Here is a 24,418-nt window from a genome sequence, read left to right as displayed (position 1 = left end):
TTGCTATACAAACCAGCCTATCCTCTATCTCACAGACATCTTGGTATTTAAATTTTTTGAGATTTTGTTTGTATTTTATGTGTATGAATGTTTATCAGAATGTACTTCTGTGCACCATATGCAGGCAGTATATGCAGTACCTAAGGTGGCCAGAAGAAGTTAACAGATCCACTGGGACCGGACTTTGAGAAGGTTGTGAGCTGTTGTGACTTGTGTGCTGGGAACCAGACTTTAGGTCCTCTGGAATATCAGCCAGTGGTCTTCACTGCTGAACCATTTCTCCAGCCCTGAGATCTAGGCTTTATATCTCAGTAATGTTATTCTTTTTGAAAAATAGACTTTTTACAGTACTTTTGACTGCTGAGTTAAACTGAACAGGAGGTACAGGGAGTTCTCATGAACTCATGGTTCATTTTGTTTTGTGGCTTTGTTCAATCGCTAATGGTGGATTATGCTTAAAATGAGTATACTTGAGCTGTTTTTCTGCAGTTCACTTTGCTATGCTTTAATCTTCCCTCTTGAGGTTGATGACTGCACTCTTAGACTAGACCTTTTTGCCCCTACTTCCCTACAGATAGCTATTTTGTAGATGTCATGAGAACACCTTGTGGGTTCTTCCAACATGCAATAGCTACAGAAAGGAACCAAAATCTTAACTTCAATCATATAACATTGCTTCTGTTTTGTTTCCATCTGCGTTACACAAATCTCAAATCTTGGGATGGATTGCACGGATTAATTGTACTTTCTTATCAAGTACATTAAATCCTGTTTTAATGATGTCACTTCGTGGAGGATTCCCTGACTCCTGTCACTTTTGCTCAGGTTCAGGATCTGACTTGGATTACCGTACCATTCTCCACAGTCATCTCAAGTCTGCTTCTACTCATGTCTGAATTCAGTTCTTTTTCAAGGCTCATGATACTTTTGTAAGAAGACATGGCTTGGAATGTAATTCCATAATAGAGCACTTGTATAGAGCTCTGAGTTCAATTCCTAACACAGGAAAAAATTAAAATAAAATGCATAGCTGACCATAGTGCTCTGGTACTCAAAATGTCTTAGAAATTTCTTTCACTTCTAAGGGGAAAACCAAAAGCCAAAAATTCAAATTCGCTCCTCTTGTGGTTCTTGCCTACTTCTCCAACATCTTTTCCCTCCAAAATCCTTTTCCTCTACAGTTCTTGATGAGGCATTTTCAACAGGTGGGGTAGTTTGATGACTAAGGCCTCAGAGGTAGCACAAGTCAAACCTTATACGTTATACTTAAACACTCTGAGCTTCACTTTATTTGTAAAAGGGGCAACTTAACTCCTCCACTGAACTATGGTTAAGTAGAACTAGGGATATTGGCAAAAGTTTTAACAAAGAGTAGGCATTTAATGTATTAATATTGGGTCTTGCATTTTCCTTTCATTGCTAATCTTGCCTAGTATCCTGTATTCCTTCACTTTGGAATTCTTTTCTGTAGCAAGTATTTTTTTCACTGCTATGGATGGTTGGCTTTAACTGTCAACTTGATCCAATCTATATTCCTTTGAGAAGAGAGTCTCAGTGAGACACCCAGGGAAGATTGCTAATGTGGGAAGAGCATGCTCATTGTAGATACCATTGTACCCTAGGCAGTTGACCCTGAACTGTATGAGAGAGGAGAAAAATGAGTGGAGAAAACATGCAAGTGGGATGTGTTCATTTTTTATCTGCTCCTGATTGTGGATGTAACCAGTTCTCTCACATAGCTTTTGGCTATGTGTCTCCCTTGACCCTCATGATGAACTGTAACCTGTCACTGTGAACTAAAACCCTAAACTCTAAGTCCGTTTTGGACAGAATATTTTATTACATAAATAAAAGCTAGAACAACTGCCTATGTTTGACAGCTTTTTTCTTCCTGGAAGCTGAGGAAATACTGATGTTAGGATGACATTTTGATTCAATTAATCCCTCTTTTTCCTTCAAAGCCCATTTGGCCCTCCCGTGGTTCATGGGATATTGTGATATTGCTTCTTCGTGTATATCACTCTAATTCTTTTGTTTCGTTTTTTGATTTACTGTGCTATAGTATTACTGATTACTAATAAACTCTTGTTATTGAAAGTGCCTGATAATCTTTCATTTTAATGTGTGGAGTAAACACATAGTGACAAAATGGGATTTCATGGGCTGAAAACAAAAGTGTGTTTCTGTGCTAGAGTTTTCACCCATTGTTTAGGGTAGTTAGACAATATTTCAGCTCTGGTTGGCTTTTTGGGCTATCTCAGGGACTTGTCTCCTGATTCTGTTTTTAAAAATTCTTTAAAAATGTATTGTTATTATGGTGTTTATGTGGATATTATGTATGTGGGGGGCAGATGACAACTTTATGGAGTCAGTTTTTGTGGGTTTTGAGGATTGACCTTAGGTCACCAACCTTGCACAGAAAGTTCCTTTACCTGCTGAGCCATTTGGCTGGCCCACTATCTGTTTTCATTTGTACAGGAAATAAAAGCAATTTGGCTTCAAATTCAGTAAATACATGGTATAAAAGCAAACACATAAACCAATGGAATGGAACAGAACCCAGAAATTTATTGTCAACTGATCTTCAATAAACAGATCCAAGAGAACATATAATAAATGGGATTGGGGATGTACATATACTAATGAAGCTAATTTCCTATCTTTCACTGTAAAAATTTAACTCAAATTGGATCATGCACACAAATACAAAACCCCAAAACTATAAAACACTACCAGAAATTACAGGAAGAGGTTTTTTTTGATTTATTTATTTTATAAGTTCACTGCTGCTGTTTTTAGACATGCTAGAAGAGGGCATCAGATCTCATTACAGATGTTTGTGAGCCACCATGTGGTTGCTAGGAATTGAACTCAAGACCTCTGGAAGAACAGTCAGTACTCTTTAACCTCTGAGCCATCTCTCCAGCCCAGAAAGAGTTCTCACCAGTCACAATGGCTCAGATAAAACACTCAGGGACAACTGATGCTGTAGTCTATGTGGAGAAAGAAGAACACTCCTCCATTATTGGTGGAATTGCAAGCTGGTACAACCACTCTAGAAATCAATCTGAACGTTCCTCAGAAAATTGGATATAGTACTATCTGAGGACTCAGTTATACCACTCCTAGGCATATATACCCAAAAGATGTTCCAACATATAATAATGATACATGCACTACTATGTTCATAGAAGCCTTATTTATAATAGCCAGAAGCTGGAAAGAACCCAGATGCCCTTCAACAGAGGAATGGATACAGAAAATGTGGTACATCTACAAAATGGAGTACAACTCAGCTATCAAAAACAATGACTGTATGAAATTCATAGGCAAACGGATGGAACTAGAAAATATTATCCTAAGTAAGGTACTCCAATCACAGAAAAACACCCATGGTATGCACTCACTGATAAGTGGATGGATATTAGCCCAAAAGCTTGGACTAACCAAGATACAATCCACGTGAAGCTCAAGAAAGATGACCAAAATGTTGATGCTTCAGTCCTTCTTAGAAGGGGCAACAAAAATATTCATAGAAAGGAGATATGGAGACAAACTTTGGAGCAGAGACTGAAGAAATGGCCATCCAGAGATGGGCTCACCTGAGGATATAGACTATATATATATATATATATATATATATATATATATATATATATACAGCCACCAAATCCAGGACAATATTGTGATGCCAAGAAGTGCATGCTGACAGGAGCCTGATATCCTGTTCTGAGAGGCTTGCTGAGCATGACAAATACAGAGGCAAATGCTTGCAGCTGACCATTAAACTGAGAATGGGGTCCCCACTGGAGGAGTTAGAGAAAGGATTGAAAGAGCTCAAGGGGTTTGCAACCCCATAAGAATAATAATACCAACCAAGGCACCAGAGCTCCCAGAGACTAAACCCCATTTCAAAAGTACACATGGACAGACCCATGGCTCCAGCTGTGTATGTAGCAGAGGATGACCTTGTTGGGCATCAATGTAAGGAGAAGCCCTTGGTTGTGCTAAGGCTGGACCCCCCAGTATAGGGGAATGTCATGTTGGGGAGGTGGGAAGGGTTGTGTGGGAGAGAAATACCCTCATAGAAGAAGGGGGAGGGAGGAAGATGTAGTGGGTTTATGGATGGGAAACCAGGAAAGGGGATAACATTTGAAATTAAAATTAAAATAAAAAAATACTCAATTAAAAAAAAGAAAAAAAATGAATTGGTATCAGTGGAAAAAAATATACCTAGAACTACAGACCCCAAAGCATAAATAGACAACCATGATTAAATCAATGAAAAGAACTTTTGTACATCAAAGGAAACAATGAACATAATGAATGGATAACCTACAGTGTTGAGGAATTGTAATCCAGCAACTTGGCTGCTCTGATTACATCCAAAGACCTTCTCTAAGTCTGTGTGATCCAGCTGGAATGCGGACATGCCCTTAGTATATACCTTTAATCTTTGTGGGTGGAATCCTTTAGTATACACTTTAATCTGAAACAGTGACCTCTAATTGAAGGACAGACAAAGTGATGAATCAGAGAAAGATTTGACAGAATGAGTCAGAGAAATGATACAAATAACTCTCAGGAAAAGAGCTATTTAAGAGCAGCTCAGGGGAATGAAGGTGGTTCAGTCAGTTTGGTCAGTCAGTTGGGAGTCAGTACAGTGAGTGCAGTGCAGTGGAGTTGAGTTCATTTGTGAATTCATACAGTTCAATTCATATAGGAGAGGCAATTGAAGCTAGAGAATAAAAAGGAGCCAGATGTTTAGAACACATTGTCAGAGTTTGAGGCTAAGCAGAACAATGCAGTGGAAGGCAGATGGAAACCAAATTAAATCAGTCAGCTTGGAGAGGAGTTTGAGCCTGAACAACTGAGTTGAACCAGCCTGCCAGAGTTCAGAAAGAAATGGAAAGTGTGAGTTTATTCAGAATAAACCTCTGAGATCACAATTACAGTTGGTTAATAAAAGTTACTTTTATACTACAAAAGAGAATAATATTTATAAACTGTCCATTGATGGTTAATAACTAGAGTATCAAAAAACCTCAATAGCAAAACAAAATAAAATTCTCCTCAAAAGCCAAATCTAATTAAAAATGGACAAATGATCTGAATGGCATTTCTTAAAACAAAACACTAATCAAGGACATTCACAGCAAAACCATAAGGTTAGAATGGCTAACATGCAAAAAACCAAAACTAGCACACTAAGCAAGACAAAGAGAGGAGAGACCCCTTGTACATGGCAGGAACGTGAAACCACACAATCATTATTGGAAAACAGTTTCTTCACAAAAATTGAGCATATAATTAATGTTTAATCCAACAATCCCACTTATGGTATATCCAAAGAAATTGAAATGAATATCTCAAAGGAATACCTGCATGTCCATGTTGATTGCATTGCTATTAACATCAGGCAATGTGTGGAACCATATAAGTTAATGATCTATCTGTTGATGAAAAAGTAAAATGTTGTTTATACACAGTAAAACTATGACATATCATCCATTGTTTTTTTGGCAACATGGATGGAACTGGAGATGAAAATTTTATTGAGTAAAATGAGCCAGGCACAGAAAGGGAGACAATTTTATATTTTAGTCATTGGTAGAAGCTACAAAGGTTGATTCCATTGAAGTAGAATGTAGATTAGAAGTCTCTTTGTATAGGAAGGGGAAGAGGAGGGGGAGAGACAGACAGTGAGGTTAATAGGTCCCATTCAGTATACAGTTAAAGAGGAAGTAGTTTTGGGTCCCAAAAGGCAGTGTTAATTTAAACTCTGTAATTATAAGATAACTAGAAGAGTTTAAAAGTTCCTAGCAGAAATGCTGATGTTTGAGGCAAAGTAAATGCTAATTTACTTGATTTGATTATTACACATTATATGTATATATCACATTATAATAATGGCATACCACACAAAAAGTATAAATATTGAAATTATTAAAAATAAAGAAAACATTCAAGACAAAACTAACTTCAAGATAAAGTTTTAGAGTCTAATTCTTTGCAGCTTAGGACCTGCTCGTGTCCTGTGAGAAAATTCCATACTGGGAACATTATAAGGATCTGGCCTGATAACCCTATGTTATTTTTATTTCTGTTTCCATGTTTTTAGATATTATCAGCATCCATTTAAACACATTAACGTCTTACTGACTTCTCTGACTTAAAAGTTTGCTTCCTCCAATGACATTTTCTGCTTTGTGCTCAGTTGGGAGTTTGTGTACTCGCTTATGTTTTTCTTTTTTGCTCCAGGCCTCTTTCCCTGGGAACTTACACTTAGTCCTGGTTTTACGTCCTACCAGTTTTCTTCAACGAACTTTCACAGACATTGGATTTCGATTTAGCCAGGAGGATTTTATGCTCAAATTACCAGTAAGATTATTGCTTGAATCTTTTGTCCTTCTAATGCTTATCTGTATCTTAGACTGCTTTATGTGTGTCTATGTATATATTTGTCTCTCAAAAATTTAGTTCTGAAATGTCCTACAGCAATCTGTTTCTATTGTTAAACAGGGCTAGTTCAGGGAACTTATAACAAAGTAATTCTTTTTAAAAATATTTGCTATTGTTATAGATGTGTGCATGTGTGTATGATTAGGAATTTTTGTTTTCAGTTAACATTGTGTAGCTTCTGTATCTGAAGTGCCATGGTCCTACGCTAGCTCAGAGCACTGTGGTCTTTGTTTTGAAAATATATCTTTATATGTTTTTATCGTTTGGAATAGAGTGCTTATAAAATTTAATACATGAATCATAACTTATTACACAAAGTTCTTTTGCTTTGTTCTGAGCACTGAAATCTTTTTGTGTGTATGTGTGCACGACATGTGTGTGTACAATATGTATATGTGTGTGCAAGATTTCCCTCATTAGTAATGAAACCTTTTAGACAAAGAAGAATTAAGTGTTTTGGTTTCTGAGAAGCTAATTTTGGTTGCTAGATGTTTTTGAAAACAAAAACCCTGGGTTCTAAGAAGGTTAATATATCCAGGGTGAAGGGCACAGGACGAACTGTTTTGAAGTGTGTTTATACTAATAACGCTTGCTGTTTACTGAAATTCGCTTTTGGTAGTTGATGAGGGCTGTCATGAAGGACAGTTAACAGTGTCTTTCTCGCTTATTCACATAGGTTGTTATGCTGAGCTCAGTTAGTGATTTGCTGACATACATTGATGACAAGCAGTTAACCCCTGAGTTAGGCGGCACCTTGCAGTACTGCCACAGTGAATGGATCATCTTCAGAAATGTATGTGTGTCTGCCCTTACTGTAGAGCCTATCCTTCGTTCTATCTAGAAATTTTTCCTACTTGGGAAAAGCGGATTTTGGGACTCCAACTTTTCAAATGCATATATCATTCAACATTTTGGTTTTCTTCTATAAGAGATAATTAGAAATGATAAAGAGTCACTAAGGAGAACAATTGAAGGAGAGGCCTAGTGAAAAAGAAGGGATTCTCTGCCCATCCCTTCCTGTGAGCATGCAGTAACACAGAGACAAAGGGTTTGTGTTAAAATCCTGGCACTTCTGAGTTATGTCTTGGATCTTAGACAATATACACCAGCTCACCAAGTCTTTTTCTAAGTATAAAATATACTGATAGTATATTATATCATAAAGATCTCATGAAGGTTCAATGAGAAAATGAGTAAAAGATGTTTGACTTATTGCTTGGTACATGGGTGATGCTCAGAAATGCAAGTATATTCATTGCAGCCTAGATATATAGCACTCCACCGCTACTAGATTAGACAGGATCCTGTTTTAGAGATTTTCAGAGTTAAGGGCTGTCACCTCTCAGGTAAAGCCTATGACGTAAGTGTCTTAACTTTCAAGTGCATGATCTGAGAAATCTTCTGATGAAGATGATGATGATCACTAGATCAGGCTCACAGTTCTTAGTCCTTATTTAAACTGTGCCTTTGGCAACTTCATTCAGCAAATTAGGTGTTTGCATGAAAGTTAACTGTGAGAGTGAGCAGTGTCTTACCTAAGTAATCTACAAAGCCTAAACGAATGAGCAAATATTTTGAGATACACTCCTAACAGATGGTTTATATTGTGTCTGCGTTCCCCCTGTCTTCCTGTGTGGATTTATTTTGGAAACAAAATAGTGCAGCCATCCTTGCCATTTCAGGGCGATAGCACCTTTGGGTTAGCAGTTTCAGATCTCTGGCAGTGCCTGCAACGATTTGTTGTGACAACTTACTTTCCAGTTCCTTAGATCACATGCTTTGCGGAGTGCTGATCACAGACACTAATAAATATCAAATTACATCTCTTCTCATGTCTCTTTAGAAGTGAACTTCTTATAAAGCAGTGTGGCTAAGTGCTGAGTTTGATAAAGTAAGAAAGACACTGATGTTCAAGGCCTTAGAACATTACTAAGTTAATTACTAATAGAAAATTACTCAGCACATGGCACCGTTTAGAAATAGTTTCCATGAGTGTTCAAGGAACAAATCCAGAAATATAGAAATGCACATTCAAGGATTTTTGAAGCTGAGTTTTACTCTCTTAGGACGTTAGAGGTAGAGTTAGTATTAATTGTTAGGGGTAGTGCCAGCTTTTCTTAGAGAAGTTCATAGTGTGCATGTGTGTTGTTATACATATGTGAGAACAATGCAAGTTACTGATCCAAATTGTGATATGCTGTGAGAGTTTCCATCAAAGATCCTCTGGCTTTTTACAGGCCATAGAGAAATTTGCTGTCACAGTGAAAGAAATGGCTCAGATGTTGCAATCCTTTGGAACAGAACTGGCTGAAGCAGAGCTACCAGATGATATCCCTTCAATAGAAGAGATTCTGGCAGGTCGTGCTGAAAGGTATCATCTATTGAAGGTATGTATGCCTTCTCTCTCCTCTCCTCTCCTCTCCTCTCCTCTCCTCTCCTCTCCTTCCTTCTTTCCTTTCCAGTTTTTAGGAAGGGAACCCAGGGTCTCCTGAATGTTAGGCAAATACTCTATCACTAAGCTATGGTTCTTTGTGAACTAAGTTCTCTCTGTGTAGCCTAGGATGACCTGAAAGACACTAAGTAGACCAGGATGACCTCAAACTTTGAATCTTTTTCCCTCAATCTCCTGAGTTCTGGGATTTCAGGTATATACTATCACACCCTGCCACATGGTCTTGGTTGTTCCAGAAAGGTGTTTGAAGTGTTCATTTCATGCTGATTTTTACATAAGGAAAATGGAAGATACACTGAAAATATTTTTTCTTTTATTTTTTGCCCTATAAAAATGGGTGTTTTGCCCGTATGTCTGTCTGTACCCCACATGTGTGCCTGGTGCCTGAAGAAACCAGAGGGGCTATCAGATCCCTTGGAACTGGAGTTATAGGTGATTATCAACTGCCATGTGGGTGCTAAGAACTGAACTTGAGTGCTCAGGAAGAGAAGCAAGTGCGCTTCACTGTTGAGGCATCTAGTCCCCTGGGGAACTGATTTTCTTCTGTCTGTGGTGGGAAAGGAACAGTTCTGACAATTTAGAGGCACCTTTCACAAAATGTTGGGGGACAATTTGAACAAGGAAAATCAGACATCTGAGTATTATTTTTCTCCCTTACCCATAATATGTATGTTGGATGCCAAGGCAGTTTTGAGTTCTGTATAGGGTGTTCTGTTTTAATTAAAATATGAAATAACAAATGTTTGCATCATAATCGATGATGATAGTGGTGGTGGTAGTGGTGGAGGCCCATGACTATTGTGATGGTTGTTTGTGACAGGGTTTCTTGTAGGCTACTCTGACTGTTGACTCACAACTGCAGCTGTCCTTGAACTCTTGATTTTCATGACCAGTTACAAACATGTTCTACCAGCAATGGCTTATCTTGCATGGTTAATTTGTATGCAGCTGTAGGGATGATGTAGTGAGATATGCATATAGGGTACATGTGATAGGTTTTTAAGCACATATTTGGTGCTTCATTGATATTGGTTTTATTTTTAAAATATTTTAATTTTCTTGGTGCTAGGAATTAAAGTTAGAGCCTCACACATGCTAATTACATGTCATTGCCACACTACCTGGTTTTTTTTTTTTTTTATGACAAATATATACTCATAAACTTTGTTAAGCCCCTTGGACCTTCTGATGGAAATCTTGGATCGTGTAGCTATCTGAAGAAGGTACACGTTTATAGACTACTTCTAAAGCATTAGTTATACACCATGCAAGATAAAATAAGACTTAATGAATTATAGACAGCTGCGAGCCACCATTTAAGTGTTAGGAGTCAAACCCAGGTCATCCTGAAGAGCAGCCATCTCTCCAGCTTCCCACCTTATTTCTTGAGACAGAGTTGGCCCAGAACTAAGTAGTCTCTGCTGGCTGACTAGGATGTGCATAGATTTACTTCCTGGGTATTATAAGTGTACACTATTATACATGGCTTTTAAAAATGTGTATTGTCGGGCTGGAGAGATGGCTCAGTGGTTGAGAGCACTGGCTGCTCTTCCAGAGGTCCTGAGTTCAATTCCCAGCAACCACATGGTGGCTCACAACCGTCTGTAATGGGATCTGATGCCCTCTTCTGGTGTGTCTGAGGTACTCATATATATAAAATAAACAAATCTTTAAAAAATGTGCATTTTGGATATCGAACTCAGGTTTCCATGCTTCAAAGGTAGGCACTTTTGCCAACTCAACCACCTCCTTGGCTATAGAGTGTCATACTTGCAGAGTCTTGGATCCTGAAATACTGTGAGAGCAGAGGCTGTGCTAGAATACTTCTGTCTTCTGGGCCATACATCTTCCATGGCTGTGTATCTCTTCTCTTCAAGTCATTCATGTTCAATTAGGAACTAACTGGCTGACACATCCTGTTGTACCTTTGTGTAGAATGACTTAACTACTGTAACCAAAGAAGGAAAAGTTCTTCTCATGAACCTGCAAGTGCCTGACACTGAAGAAAATCTCAGTTCAAGTCATGAATGTCCCCAGCATACAAATGGTGACTGGCAAACTATTAAAAAGTAAGTATTCCCTTCTTTTAAAAGTTACTTATATTTTCAAACTAGGAATTTTACATTGTTTGTTGCTGTTAGGTATGAAATTATTTCTGGACCTCTGGAAGTCTGGGAACTTCTTTTCTGGGTTAGTCTGCAGACAGTAGTTCACTTGCAGAATTAAGTTCCCCAGACATTGATTTTTTTCTTTGCCTGAGCCAAGTGTCATAGTGTCATAGACTATTTTTTGCTTATGATTCCTTTTTTTCCTGTTTTTGAGAAAGGATCTTACCATGTAGCTCTCGCTGGCCTAGGACTCCATATATATCGGACTAGACTTAAACCTACAGAGATCTGCATTCCTTTGCATCATTACTACTAGATTAAAGGCGTGTCCCACCATGCCTGGTCTTTGCCTATAATTCATCCATTTTTTTCTTCCTTGTTCCTATGAGCGACATGTTTATTTTGGCTTCACTTTTCAGAGATTCAGTCTTTGCTCACTTGACCCTGTCACTTTGGGCCCGTGGCAGGGCAGTACATCATGTTGGTTGGGAATGTTCTAATCTTAATTAGAAGCCCAGGTTTAGCTCTGTACTTGCATCCACGAGTGCTTATTTCTAAGGAATTCTTTGGCTTCTGTTTATCAAGGTTGCTGGCTCAGGTGCATGATATGGAAACTGCTTTTGATGGATTTTGGGAAAAACATCAGCTGAAAATGGAGCAATATCTGCAACTGTGGAAGTTTGAGCAAGAATTTCAAGAGGTCAGTCAGTGTGAATAAAATAGCTGAACATATTTTTTAATAGTTTCTTTCTTTCTTTTTTTTTTTTTTTTTTCCGGAGCTGAGGATCGAACCCAGGGCCTTGCGCTTGCTAGGCAAGTGATCTACCACTGAGCTAAATCCCCAATCCCTGAACATATTTTTTATGTGTATAATTTTTCATATTAGTGTTCTCATTTAATAGCATTTCTTATTTAATGTGACCATTACTAAAAGTGAATGGTCAATAAGTCAGTGCTCTTAAATCCTATATTTCTTGCTTCTAGGTTGCGACTCAAGTTGAATTTTTATTAAGTCAACAGGAGAGAACTGGAGATAGCGGGAACTTAGTTCAAGTAAAACAAAGACTTAAAAGAATAGAGATCTTGGATGACAAATCTCAGGTGATTTAACATTTTAATGTTTGTGTTTCACTAGGACTCCGTATAAATGTTTATTATATTTAACCTCTCATAACTATATAATTGACACAAACATATTAGCCTAAAATCCATTTTAAGTGTGGCCCTATGGAGACACTACAGATGTATCATGAAGCTGTAGGAAACTATTTAAGGATCTGTTTGAAAGCTGTCTGTATGAAGGAGACTATAAATTGTCTTGGAGATGTTATGAGAAAATATCTAACAAGATTGATATATGATGAGGCCTCAGATACATAGTGAGTTTTAGGCTACCCTGTTTTACTGGAGATCTTGTCTCAAAAACAAGCATTTGATATCTGGAAATTGTGGAATAATGTAAAAAGACTATGCATTGTTTAATGTTTATCATGATAGATGCAATCGAATCAATTATAGACCCACACAGACAGCCCTACTTAGGCTGACTAGCAGGTAAAATGGCACTTTGTAGAGTATTAAATGTCCAGGAACTGTTTAGCATATTCCTGGATATATAGCATGTGCTCAAAGGAAAAGCCATTGCCAGCAGCCTTGTTAATTTTAAAGCTTAGATTCATGACTTTAGTACTTAGCAAACTGCCTTTGCTCTCCTGTCTTGTATACCACAGCAAAGCAATGCTTTTATAGACATGTTCTTAGAAAACAGACTCATGAGAACCACGAACATGTGCAAATGAAACCTCCAGGCCAGGGGTCGCAGTAACCAGTAAAGACATTAGACTCGCATACTCTGAATGCAGTCCACATCTCCCTATGACATCATAGAAAGAAAAGGCAAACTGATTTGGAAGCTGGGGACTTTGTTTTTAATACTTTTTTCCAATGTGATTTAAGACATAAGCTTTCAGTTCGGTAGTCATCCTAGTTTCCTTCCCATTACTGTGACAAAACACTCTGAGTAAAAGCCACTTTAGGGAAGAAAGGTTTATTTGGCACAAAGTTTCAGATCACAGTCCATCTTTACGGGAGGGCAGGGTAGGAAGCTGAAGAAGACAAGATGGGAGACTGGAGCTTGCTGGCTTCCTCGCTGGCTCATGCTCAGCTAGATTTTTATGCAGCTCGGAACCAGCTACCTAGGGACGGTGCTGAGCAGTGGGTTCACCCACATCAATTGGTAATCAAGACATCCTTCACAGCCATACTGAGAGGTCAATCTGATCCAGGAAGGTCCTCAGTTGAGCTTTTCAGCTCACTCTAGGCTGTGTAAAGTTGGCAATTCCAGCTAACTAAAACAATGGTGGTCTTTGTGCTGTGGATCATGACCATTCTGGGGGTTGTATGGCTGTTTTACAGGGGTCACATATCAGATATTCTGTATGTCAAATATTTACATTATGAGTCCTAACAGTAGCAAACTTACAGGTATAAAGTACCAGTGAAACTAATTTTATGGTTGGGGTCACCACAACATGGGAAACTGTATTCATGGGTCGCACCATTAGGAAAGTTGAGAACTGTTGCTCTAGCCCATTTAAAAAGCAACTCTCTATTTTAATTGTGTGTTTCCCAATAGTCAGACAGGCTAGTCAGAGACTTGGCTGGGCTTCAGTTTGCTTTATTTTGCCTCGGGAAACATTATGTATGTCCCTACTATGTTTCAGTCACTGTTCTGTGGGAGTCGGTAGTTGATAGAATCGAGGTAAGGCCATGAGAGTCCCTTCTGATAATCAGTTTAGGCATGTCAGAGCACTCAGGTAAGGGGGGGGGGAATGGAATTGACATGGAAATATATTAGCTTTCATTTGCCTGGTGTTTACTTTCTACTGGGTTCTGTGTGTCTTTTTGTTTTACATCTGTGCACACTAGAAGGCATTCTTTATTAGAGCCTTAGTGGAATGAGGTAGTTGACTTTCATTTTATACTCAGAAATTTGTTGAGCTTCTGATAGTCATAGCTATGACTAATCAACATCAGTGAAGATTGTGTGTGTGTGTGTGTGTGTGTGTGTTGTGTGACAATGAAATTAATCATGTTCTGTGATCATATCCCCCGCCAAATGTGTTGTTTAATGATCCCCCTTGCCTCTCCTGTTCCCCCTCTTCCTATCACCTGTTGTATAAGCAGAGATCATCCAATCATGATTTTTCTCTCCTCTTTCAAATCAGGAACTGTTAGCCAAGGGCCGGATTGTGATATTGCATGGCCACAAGCTGGCATCGAATCACCACTATGCCCTTGATTTAATCTGCCAGAGGTGTAATGAGCTACGCTACCTTTCTGATATTTTAGTTAATGAGATCAGATCAAAGCGGATCCAGCTGAGTAGGACTTTCAAAATGCACAGACTTCTACAGCAGGTAATATGATGGGAAATGAGCCAGCTCTGAGAAAGGCCATAATTGGTTTTTTCTTGAGTTCTCCAATCTTCACATTCTTCCCTAAATGTCTTCTGGGACAATTTCATCTTCTTACATCCTTGCTTATATGCCTTAGGCTACACATTTCATCTTTTCCCATACGAGCCCACATGTATTGTGGTTCACATTTTGTCTTCTTCCATACTTGTCCATTTACCTCTTCTGAGAGGTCAAGGGTTTAGTGCCTACAGTGTTGGATTTAAATTTGTAAGAGGTCTAAAAGATCGAGCCTTTTTGTGGCTTTTCAGTCTAGCTCCCTAAGCACTACTCATGGTAGATTCAGTATAGTACCCGTTTTGCCCCATTTTCCATGTGGAGACAAAGGCGGTGACAGCCTCTTTTCTAGTTTAAGTCTATTTCTGAAACCTGGTGATATTCTGCAGTCAGAGCACTTAAAAGCCCAGGGGACATTTTGCAGAAGCCTGAAATTCCTTCCAGATTTCATAGTACAGTACTAAAAATTAACTGGTAAATGAAAAATATTCTGCCATGCCTGTGGGTCAGTGAATGGAAATGCCACCTTGCAGATCTAGTCATGGCACAGAAATGCAAAAAGGAGTGTCACTTGTCAACATCATATTGGAACATACAGATGCTACTCTGCACATCTCTTTTTCTGGTTAAAAAAAAAAACCCTTATTCTTGTCCTTGGCAATCATCAGGCATTGATATTACACTTTATATTTGTTAGGAGCTTCATATTTCAGCCATTGATTTGTAGAAAATAACACGCAACTAAATTGTTAGTGTTGAGAAAATGGCCAGACTCCTGCTGCAGGAGAAATTACTTGTTATGAAATAAATGCAGTGCTTCTCCACCTTGGCTCTGCATCAGCAATACCTGTGGAGCGCTTTAACAGTATAAATGTCTGGCCGGCAGCCCAGAGCTACTGAATCAGAATTTCTGGGGGCAACACCAGATATCATTTATTAACAGCTCTGAAAGCATTTTTTTTTCTTTTCTTTTCTTTTTTTTTAAATGGAGACAGAATCTTGCTATGTAGTTCTCACTGGCTAGGAACTTGCTGTGTAGACCAGGCTGGCTTCAAACTCAGAGATTCTCCTGCACCTGCCTCCTGGGTATTGGAATTAAAATTGTGTGCCACCACAGCTGGGCTCTGAAAATAATTCTGATCGACAGAAGTGAGACAGTTCTAGCCCACAAGATGGCTCAGTGGGTAAGGCTGATGAGCTTCATTACCAGAGTCTAATCCAAAGGGGCCATTGCTGGAAGGAAAGAAGTGACTCCTGCCAAGTTGTCCTCTGACCTCCACATGTATGCTGTGGCATGAGTATGCTTTGCACACCCACCCACATCCCCCTCCCCTCCGCAAAGATGTAACAATACAAACCCAGGAAGTATATTCCCTTTATCATAACAGTCTTACCCTTTGCTGCTTTGATTTTTGTGATTTTCCTTATCAGGCACGTCAGTGCTGTGATCAAGGGGAATGCCTCCTGGCTAACCGGGGAATGGATAAGTTTCAGACTAAAGAAGATGCTCAGAAAGCCCTTCAGGATGTGGACAATTTCCTTCAAATGGCCAGGCCTTTCATCAGTTATGATATCGAAAACATGCAATTTGAATTTGATGTGCTCCTATCTCCTGAACTCAAGGTGAGAGACATTTTATTCAAAGATGCGCAAGCAAATTAATCACCAGGGTGTAAGAGTTTACTATCTCACAACAACTTTATATTAGTGTGTGCATACACAGTCCTCTTTGGGACTGTGGGGCGATAGTGCCACTGTCGTGTATCAGAGAATCCACAGGCATATGTTTGTTATATAATAAGACTTTCACTGTGAGCTTTGAGCCTATTAATATTTATTATTATTATTATTATTATTGTGATGATGATGATGATGATGATGATGATGTTTGAGATCAGTTTCACTGTATAGTCTTGGTTGGCTTAGAACTTGTTGGGTAGACTAGTCTGGCTTCCTGTTACTAAGCCCATTTTGACTCTATTATTTGTAAGCGATTTAGATGTGCTGTGAGCTTTCACATATACTTGGTTTGCATCCTCAGGGAAGGGTCCTTAATTGGAGTAGAGTGTTAGGATCAGGTTTAGGATTAATATGTTCCACCTGCTCAGGTTGTTTATACTGGAACTTTGGTTTATATTTACATGAAGAGAATACACTAATATTTTCTGTTTCTTTACTAAATTTGCTCTAGTTATGTTTTGTGCTTGAAATAAGTTGTTTCTGTGTTTGTGTTACATGTTTGTACGTGTATGTGTACTTGTGTATATGAGCACATGATATACAGAGGCCAGAGGTTCATATCTGGTATCTTCCTCTATTTCTCTCTACCTTGTTTTGAGACAAGGTCTCTCATTGGACCTACTACTTGCTTGCTCAGCTACACTGGCAAGCCAGCAAGCCCTAGAGATTATGCATGCACACTACCATGTCCCACTTTGTATATGGGTTCTTGGGATTCAAAGTCAGGTCCTCATACTTGTGTAGAAAACACTACCCAATAAGCCATCTCCCTAGTCCACAAATATTCTACTACAGTCTAATCTAAAGATATTTAACTTTGTTACTTATATATTCATTTATTTGGTGTTTAATATCTATACCATATATATTATATCTATACCATATTTGGGTGGATGTGTATATGTGCGCATGCAGGTGGGAGCCAAAGGTTGATTTTCAGTATCTTTCCTAGTTACTTTGTTATGTTGAGACAGAGTCTCAAGTGAATTGGAACACGCATTGATTCAGTTAGGCTTAGCTGGCCAATGAGCTTCAGGGATCCTCCTGTTTATGCTACCCCAGCACTGAGGTTATAGGTATTCCTGCCATGTCTGGATTTTATATGGCTTCTGGGGCTCTGATCTCAGGTTTTCGAGACTATGCAGCAAGCACTGTAGTGACTGAATCATCTTCCAGTCCAAAAATTAATTTTTAACTGTGTCTGATGAATGTAATAATAGTTGTTATGACTTATTTCAGAAAGTCACTCATAATTTTTTGAGAAAAATCTAGCTATATAGCACTGGCTGACTTGGAACTAGCTATGTAGACCAGGCTGGCCTTGAACTCAAGAGATCTGCTTGCCTCTGCCTCCTCAGTTCTGGGATTGAAGATGTTCTCTACTATCCACAGCAACTCATGATTTTCTATTTTATTTTATGTACATAAGTTTTTTCACTGCATGTGGGTATACATGTGTGTTGTGTGCAAAATCTGGTGCCTATGGAGACCAGAAGAAGGTGTTGAATAACCCAAAAACTAGAGTTAAAGATGGTTCTGAGTAGACATGTGGATGCTGGGAAGTGAACCCAAGTCCTGCAAGAGCATCCAGTGTTAACTGCTGATCCATTTCTCTGCCCTAGCTCATAGAATTCTTATGTAATTCATAGGCTCAAATGAAGAATATACAACAAAAGCTTGAAAATATTCGAAGTGTATTTGAGAATCAACAGAATGCTTATAAGATCTCAAAAGATAGACCTGAGGGGGCAGTCCAGAATACGATTCCGGCACCTGAAAATGTGATGAGAGCCAGAACAATATTCTTTTCACCTAAACATGGTAAAGCAACTTGCTTTCTCACTTGCTATGTCTCTTTTGGCTTGCTATTGTTTCCTTTGATGAACATGATATTGTTACTAAATTCCTTTTAAATCCTGATAAATTTTAAAACCATTTAGCTTCATTGTTCATGCTTAACCACTGTTGTACAAGAAAGAAGTCAGAATGATATTTCTTTATGTTCATAAGGCATACTAGTATCACTGTATGATCATAGAATGTAGTAGAATCGTGTCAGGCGATGGTCACCTCAATGTGGACCATTCTAGCTTTAGAAATGAGTGTGACAATTTTTCCAGCTTTAGGCCTTCAGATTTTCTTCAAAATTATGTGAATTTTATATGTGGATACATGTACATGCATTATAAACCTACATACTTACTATTATTCTAATAAGCAATTATTCGTTCTTGTAGACAGTGTTTTTTGGTGTCTTATATAATAGGAGTAGATTACTTGTCTAAATAGATGCTGGTAGATGCTAATTGGGTTAATAATTTTTTGTTACAGATTCCATTTTTTTTGTTTGAATGTCTCAAGTCTATTTAATTATGTACTATCCCATTCCTTTCTAAGTTCTATAGGAAAATAAATACTCTTAATGGTGCTCAACCTGAAAGTCTGAAAACATTACTCTCGTAAGGGTTTCTTAGAGCTATGTCTGCAGTTTCTGGAGCAGTTTCGTCTTTTGTATAAGTTGAAGAGTTGAACATATGACTAAGTTCAGTCTCCTTGAATTAAATTGGATCAGTCACGTTACTAGTGCAGGAAAATACTTTGAAATGCTGAGAAGGCTTGAGCCAGAGGTAGTTAATAAACACAACTCATTTCCAGCATGGATCAAGTTACAAATGCATTAGAAGCTATACGGCTAGTAATTCCAAAATGGATACATATACATAAAGTAAGATTGTATGAGCAATGGCTTAAATGAATAATGTTGACTATATTAAATATACTGGAAATACTGGAAATATGAAAGATATTGAAAAAAGTAAAAAGAATAGAACTGATTAAACCCAACAATTGATATTATATCTCCAAGCACAAAGTAGACATCAGTTACATATTGGGATACTTTAGCTGTGTGTCCTTAGGCACATTGACGGCTTCACTTTCCTTGTCTGTAAAATAGGGACAAATACCCTCTCACTTAAAAGGTGATCATAAAGAGAAAGTAAAATAAAGTTGTAGACAATAAGACTTACTCAATAAATCAGACTATCCCTTCCCTCTGATTAAATCTCTTTTCTTAATAGACCCCCCAAAGCTCAAGTCTTCCTGAAGCAGAGCACTTTGGATTGTGACCAGGCTATCCAAGACCCATTCATGTCATTCAACAAATTTTGTTTTGTATTATTTCATTTTTCTTTCTTTCTTGGATTTTTATTTAATGGCATAACACTTTCTTTCTGCAGTGGGAATTGGATATTCTTTCTTTCAAGCATGTAAAATTTTTTCAAAAGGTACCCATCTTTATTATATTACTTACCCTCAATACATTTTGTGAGTTTGTACACATGAAAAACCAGTTTGGCATCTAAAAGCAGCATCAGTTCTTTAATTCTACCTGCAAATAATTTTATCTAATTTTTCATACCAACCGTCCATTATTCTTTCTCAACATTGACCTTATCTTTAAAATGACTGTAAAGAATAGTGTGCTTCTAAAGTCAGCATTCTTTCTTAAAATAACTACATAACAAAATGAAAGAACAGTTGGCAGGAGAGGTGGCTAAGTGGTTAAGAGTGCTTCCTATTCTTCCAGAGGATTTCAGTTCACTTTCCAACATCCACAGGGCAGCTCAACATCACTGTAACTCCAGCACCAGGGGATCTAATGTTCTCTTCTGGCCTCTGTGGGCACCAACATACCTACTTGCCTACCCACACCCACATTGACATTCAGAATAAAATAAAATTAAAAATAAATAATAAAATACATATTAAAAAAGAGTTAGTGAAATTAATGTGAATCATGGCTTTTTTCATTTTTAAAGACTTACATCACTCAATCGAAATATTTGTTTGGAGTAGCTTGAATTTGCTTCAGCTTAAGACTATCTTGTGTATTTAAGCAAACAAAGGTACCTTAATGGATAAATGGCTGGGATGGATACATGATTTTCTCCATCACCCTTTATGGTCTGTAAATAAAACCAGATCACTATTTAAACCTTCTGCATGCTACCCTATTGGTCTATGGGTAATGCAAGTAATAACATCTTTCAGACAAGATTTCAAAACTTGGAGTTGGTAAATCAAGTATTTGATCAAATCAAAGTACTTGCTAATTTTTCATCAAAATGAGTCAAACTGGTTTTTTATTCTGTTTTTGCTTGTTTAATTTTTTCATTAAATTGAGTTTTCCATCTAGCATAGTGCCTGGCAACTGACAGGATGTGATAAAATGTTGATGAATTCACATTAAGCATGAAGGAAACTTATGGAAGGGCAATGCCAGTGAAAAATAGTGTTAGATATGATTGGGCTCTGAAAGCTCTATTTCTAGTCTAGGTCTGTCATGTAAGCTTCAGACTGGTATTTACAGCATCCAATTTCTCATAGGTAACAGTTTCACCATACTACCCAAACTTATCTCTTCTGCCAACCATGTAAAATTTTTCTTTTTCATCTTATTGACTGGTAGTGTAATGTCCCCATTTGTCCAAGCTTAGATGGTCCTGCTCATTCCTATACCAATTAACTGTTTTTGTTGATAAGTAAGCCTTCTGTGCATCTAGTTATTCCTCTCATTTTCTTTACCGCCACTTTCTGAGTTCAAGATAACATCATTGGTGGCCTTCACCATGGTCACTTTGGCTCCCATTGGCACACTCTCCTTGCCTCCTTTTCTCTTCTATGCTACTTTGAGGAGTTTGCATAGATTACTATTTCTCTGGACTACTTTCCCCCTCTTGTTTCATTGCCTTCTTGCTAGCTCTTCTCCCACCATACAGCCTTACATACCTGTCTGTTGTTGCACTTGCTAGACAGGATGGTGTGCAGGGATAGGATCTGTGTGCAATCGCCTTTGCATATCCACAAACACAGGGTAGCTTGTCATATCACACAGTTGCTCAGTTATTTTGTATGCATGCCTTTACATTGTTGAGAATGAATATATTGTCCTTGCTTTTCAGAAAAAGATGTTTTACAAAGATACACACATATACCTGTTTGAATCTCTCAATGTATTTGCAGCCAATCCATAATTTACTTTAAATAATAAGTTTGTAACTTTGTGTTAGGTATCTTTAAGATGAGGCACACTGATACTTATTAAGAAGCTGATTTTATATGATAATTTATACTAAGTCTAATATATAGTTATATATAACTTTCATGTGTCAATACTTGGTAATTAATGATGGTGAAGTATCTATATTTTATAATATGAAAGACCATCCACTCCCTGAGTATGCCTGACACTAGCTTTTGCTAAGGGAAGGAGGATAGAGCTGTGTTTCTTCTATGCTGATAGCAGTACTTGTTTACCCCAGAAGGATAGCAGTGTTCATGATCAGAACTTGATATATTCTTTGGTTTGTCTTTTACTTTTAAAGGACATCTGACTCTGCTTGCTTCTGTGAAAGCCATCATTTCTTCCCTGTGCTGGGAACTGAACACATGCTAGACAAGTGTTCTAATTGAGCTACATTTCCAGTTCACCCTCCATCCTGTTTTATTTTTCTCCAGTGCTGGACATGTATTGTTTAAAAATAAAATTAAGACTTTGAATTTTTGATGAGGGTTTTTAAATGAGCATTTTACCTTGCTTTGGAGATGTTTCCTGTAGTGTTTAGAAACATGTACAGATTTAAATTCACTTCTACTTCCTGAACAGATGTTAACCTCAGTGATACCTTATCTGTAACATGAGATAGATGTTGTTCTCCATCTCTTAGCATAGACTTGAGAATTAAGAGAAAAAAATCATTGGGCTTAGATCAGGACCTGGTTGAGCCAAGTGCCAAATAAATTGTGAATCTACATCCTAGGATGAACTTGGATTTTTTTGCCATTAATTTTCAAGTTAATATATAAAGTAACGTGTGTGTGTGTGTGTGTGTGTGTGTGTATGCACATGTGTGCACACTAGTGTAAAACCATACATACATGTAGATCAGAGAACAGTTTGTGGGGTTTGCTTCTCTCCTTCTACCACATGGGTCGTGGGAACAAGATAAGCTCATCATCAGCAAACAATTTTACTTGATGAAACATCTTGCCAGCCCCATATTGTTTTCTTTTCATTCCCCACCCCCTACTACCCTCCCCTGTCTTTCCTGGTCTCATACATGTAGGGCTAGATTCAGAGAAATCTTTGATCCAGTAAGTAAATGAACTACAATCTGACTGAATGCTTATGTGGTGGGAATGCATATTGAATTTGAACATAATTGTGAACACTTAATACCCTTTTCTTTTGGCAAGTAAGTGCATGTGTGCTGAAGGCGAGGACGAGAAATACGTAGTAAACTCACGTCCATAAGTTCAGTGGATTTATATAACTGTCTAACCAATTGCTGTCTTCTGTAGAGTGCTTTGAAATACTAACAAATATTACTTTCTTTCTAATAAACATGCTTGTGTTTTTTCATTAAAAGTGTTGACTTTAGTTCAGTTTAACATTCTTTCATATTTCTCCACCAGTGAAAAAGTCTTGGAGACAGATTCAAGCTCACAGCAATGTGAAAGTAAGTATAATTGATTAATGAATTCAGTGTTGGCTGTGCTGCTACAATTGGAGAATTAGCATCGTTTTCACGCATGCTTTCCATGTATTACACTGGCCTTGTGAATTTGAAAATCTTACACGTATAAGAAAAATCTGCTGCCTGTGTCTAATTAAAGTACTGGCATAGTTCCAGTGTGTGAGCAGTTTGGTTGTTGTCGTTATTTTTGTTTTGTTTCATTAGTTTTTTAGTCTTGGCTGACATTCAGAATAATTTCTGTAGAGCACTGCATATAAATTCCAGTCCCTCTCCATGCTGTCTGCCTCCACACACCTAAGCAATGCTTTCTACAGATGGTGCTTTCTTTCATGAATGAGTGTAGTATTGCCAAAACAAAGCATACAGTCCAGTTTATCATGGACCATGAACACATTGACTTGGGATGCAGGAAATACATCTATTTGTTTCATTTTTTTATTTCCCTTCCCTTCCCTCCCTCCCTTCCTCCCTCCCATCCCCTTTTTGAGCTGCCCTGGCTTTACTGTATAGACTAGTGTAGCTTCAAATTCCTAGATAGCTATCTTTGACATTCAAAAGGCTGGAATTAAAGACATGTGCCAGCACACCCAGCTCTTATTTTTTGATACGTAAAGCACCCCCCCTTATTTCAGTTTCTGCAGTTTTAGTTACCTCTACTCAATGGTGGTTCAAAACAGTGGAAAATTCTAGCAAAAAAGAAAGAGCATATATATATATAATATGTATATATTATGGGACAGAATATTTTATTTTTAATAAGTTATTATTGTTAATCTCTTACTGTGCCTAATTTATATATGACTTGTTTAAAAATCATGAATATACATATATGAAACCAAGCATAGTACATGGAAGATTCAGTACTGGCATCTCCTGGAGGTCTTGGGGTGTATCCTTGGGGAAGACACAGGTAATGCATGTGTCTCAGATTTTGTTCTCAGTTATCTGCGATAGGCTGATATCTGTAAGGTAGCCTCCTTACACCTGTAAGGACTGTATGGATTAAGTACTGGTGTGTACTTAGAACATAACTCTGAAAGGCATTGCAGTATAGCATAATAACATAAACTGTGACTGGATTATCTGGCTTTAATGCCACACTTTGACTTATTGATGGTATAGTTTCTGGTAATTCTCTTAACCTCAGACTTATTAAAATATGAAGTTACAATAAAAGGAGAATAACATTTGTGAAGTTCCTTAGATTCCTATGTGTGGCGTGTAGTGATGCTCGAAGTTGTTTCTATTATCATTACTATAGACTAGAAAGTTTCTTTTGCTGATGTAAACAGAAGTGTACAAAATAAATCCCAGTTAGTACCTTAAATCTACACCCTTAGGTAACTTGAAACATTTATATATCCAAGTCATTTTTAGAAAAATGCCGTGCTGTATATTAATTTATCTTCAAAGTTAAGATTGACATTAATTTAATATTCATGTATTTGAGAAAGTACTGTACCTATATAGACAACATTGAACTTTTATTTTCCTTATTTCAGGTCGAAGTCATTCATGATAGCCAAGAGAAGAATTTTGATCAGCCTCCCAAATCCGACAGTAGCTTGGATATTTTAAAGAAGTATTCTTTCTTTTTTAACTATATTCATATATGTATCTCACTATAGGGGGCTCTGGTTCAGT

At 37.7% G+C, this 24,418-nt stretch overlaps 1 protein-coding gene across 1 annotated transcript in view; it reads left to right on the top strand.

The window, feature by feature from the left end:
• Positions 1-24,418, top strand: part of Mcf2 (MCF.2 cell line derived transforming sequence) — a 90,921-nt gene that overhangs the window by 36,547 nt on the left and 29,956 nt on the right. Inside the window, 11 exon segments of the mRNA XM_032889498.1 lie at positions 6,262-6,381; positions 7,139-7,255; positions 8,700-8,849; positions 10,850-10,983; positions 11,608-11,722; positions 12,007-12,123; positions 14,250-14,441; positions 15,927-16,118; positions 17,885-18,056; positions 22,713-22,756; positions 24,277-24,356. Coding sequence (XP_032745389.1) covers positions 6,262-6,381; positions 7,139-7,255; positions 8,700-8,849; positions 10,850-10,983; positions 11,608-11,722; positions 12,007-12,123; positions 14,250-14,441; positions 15,927-16,118; positions 17,885-18,056; positions 22,713-22,756; positions 24,277-24,356 — 1,433 coding nt within the window.

The sequence above is a fragment of the Rattus rattus genome, chromosome X (assembly GCF_011064425.1).
Source record: "Rattus rattus isolate New Zealand chromosome X, Rrattus_CSIRO_v1, whole genome shotgun sequence".
Taxonomy (NCBI): Eukaryota; Metazoa; Chordata; class Mammalia; order Rodentia; family Muridae; genus Rattus; species Rattus rattus.
The sequence above is the reverse complement of the archived record's forward strand: the minus strand, read 5'-3'. Positions and strand labels throughout refer to the sequence as shown.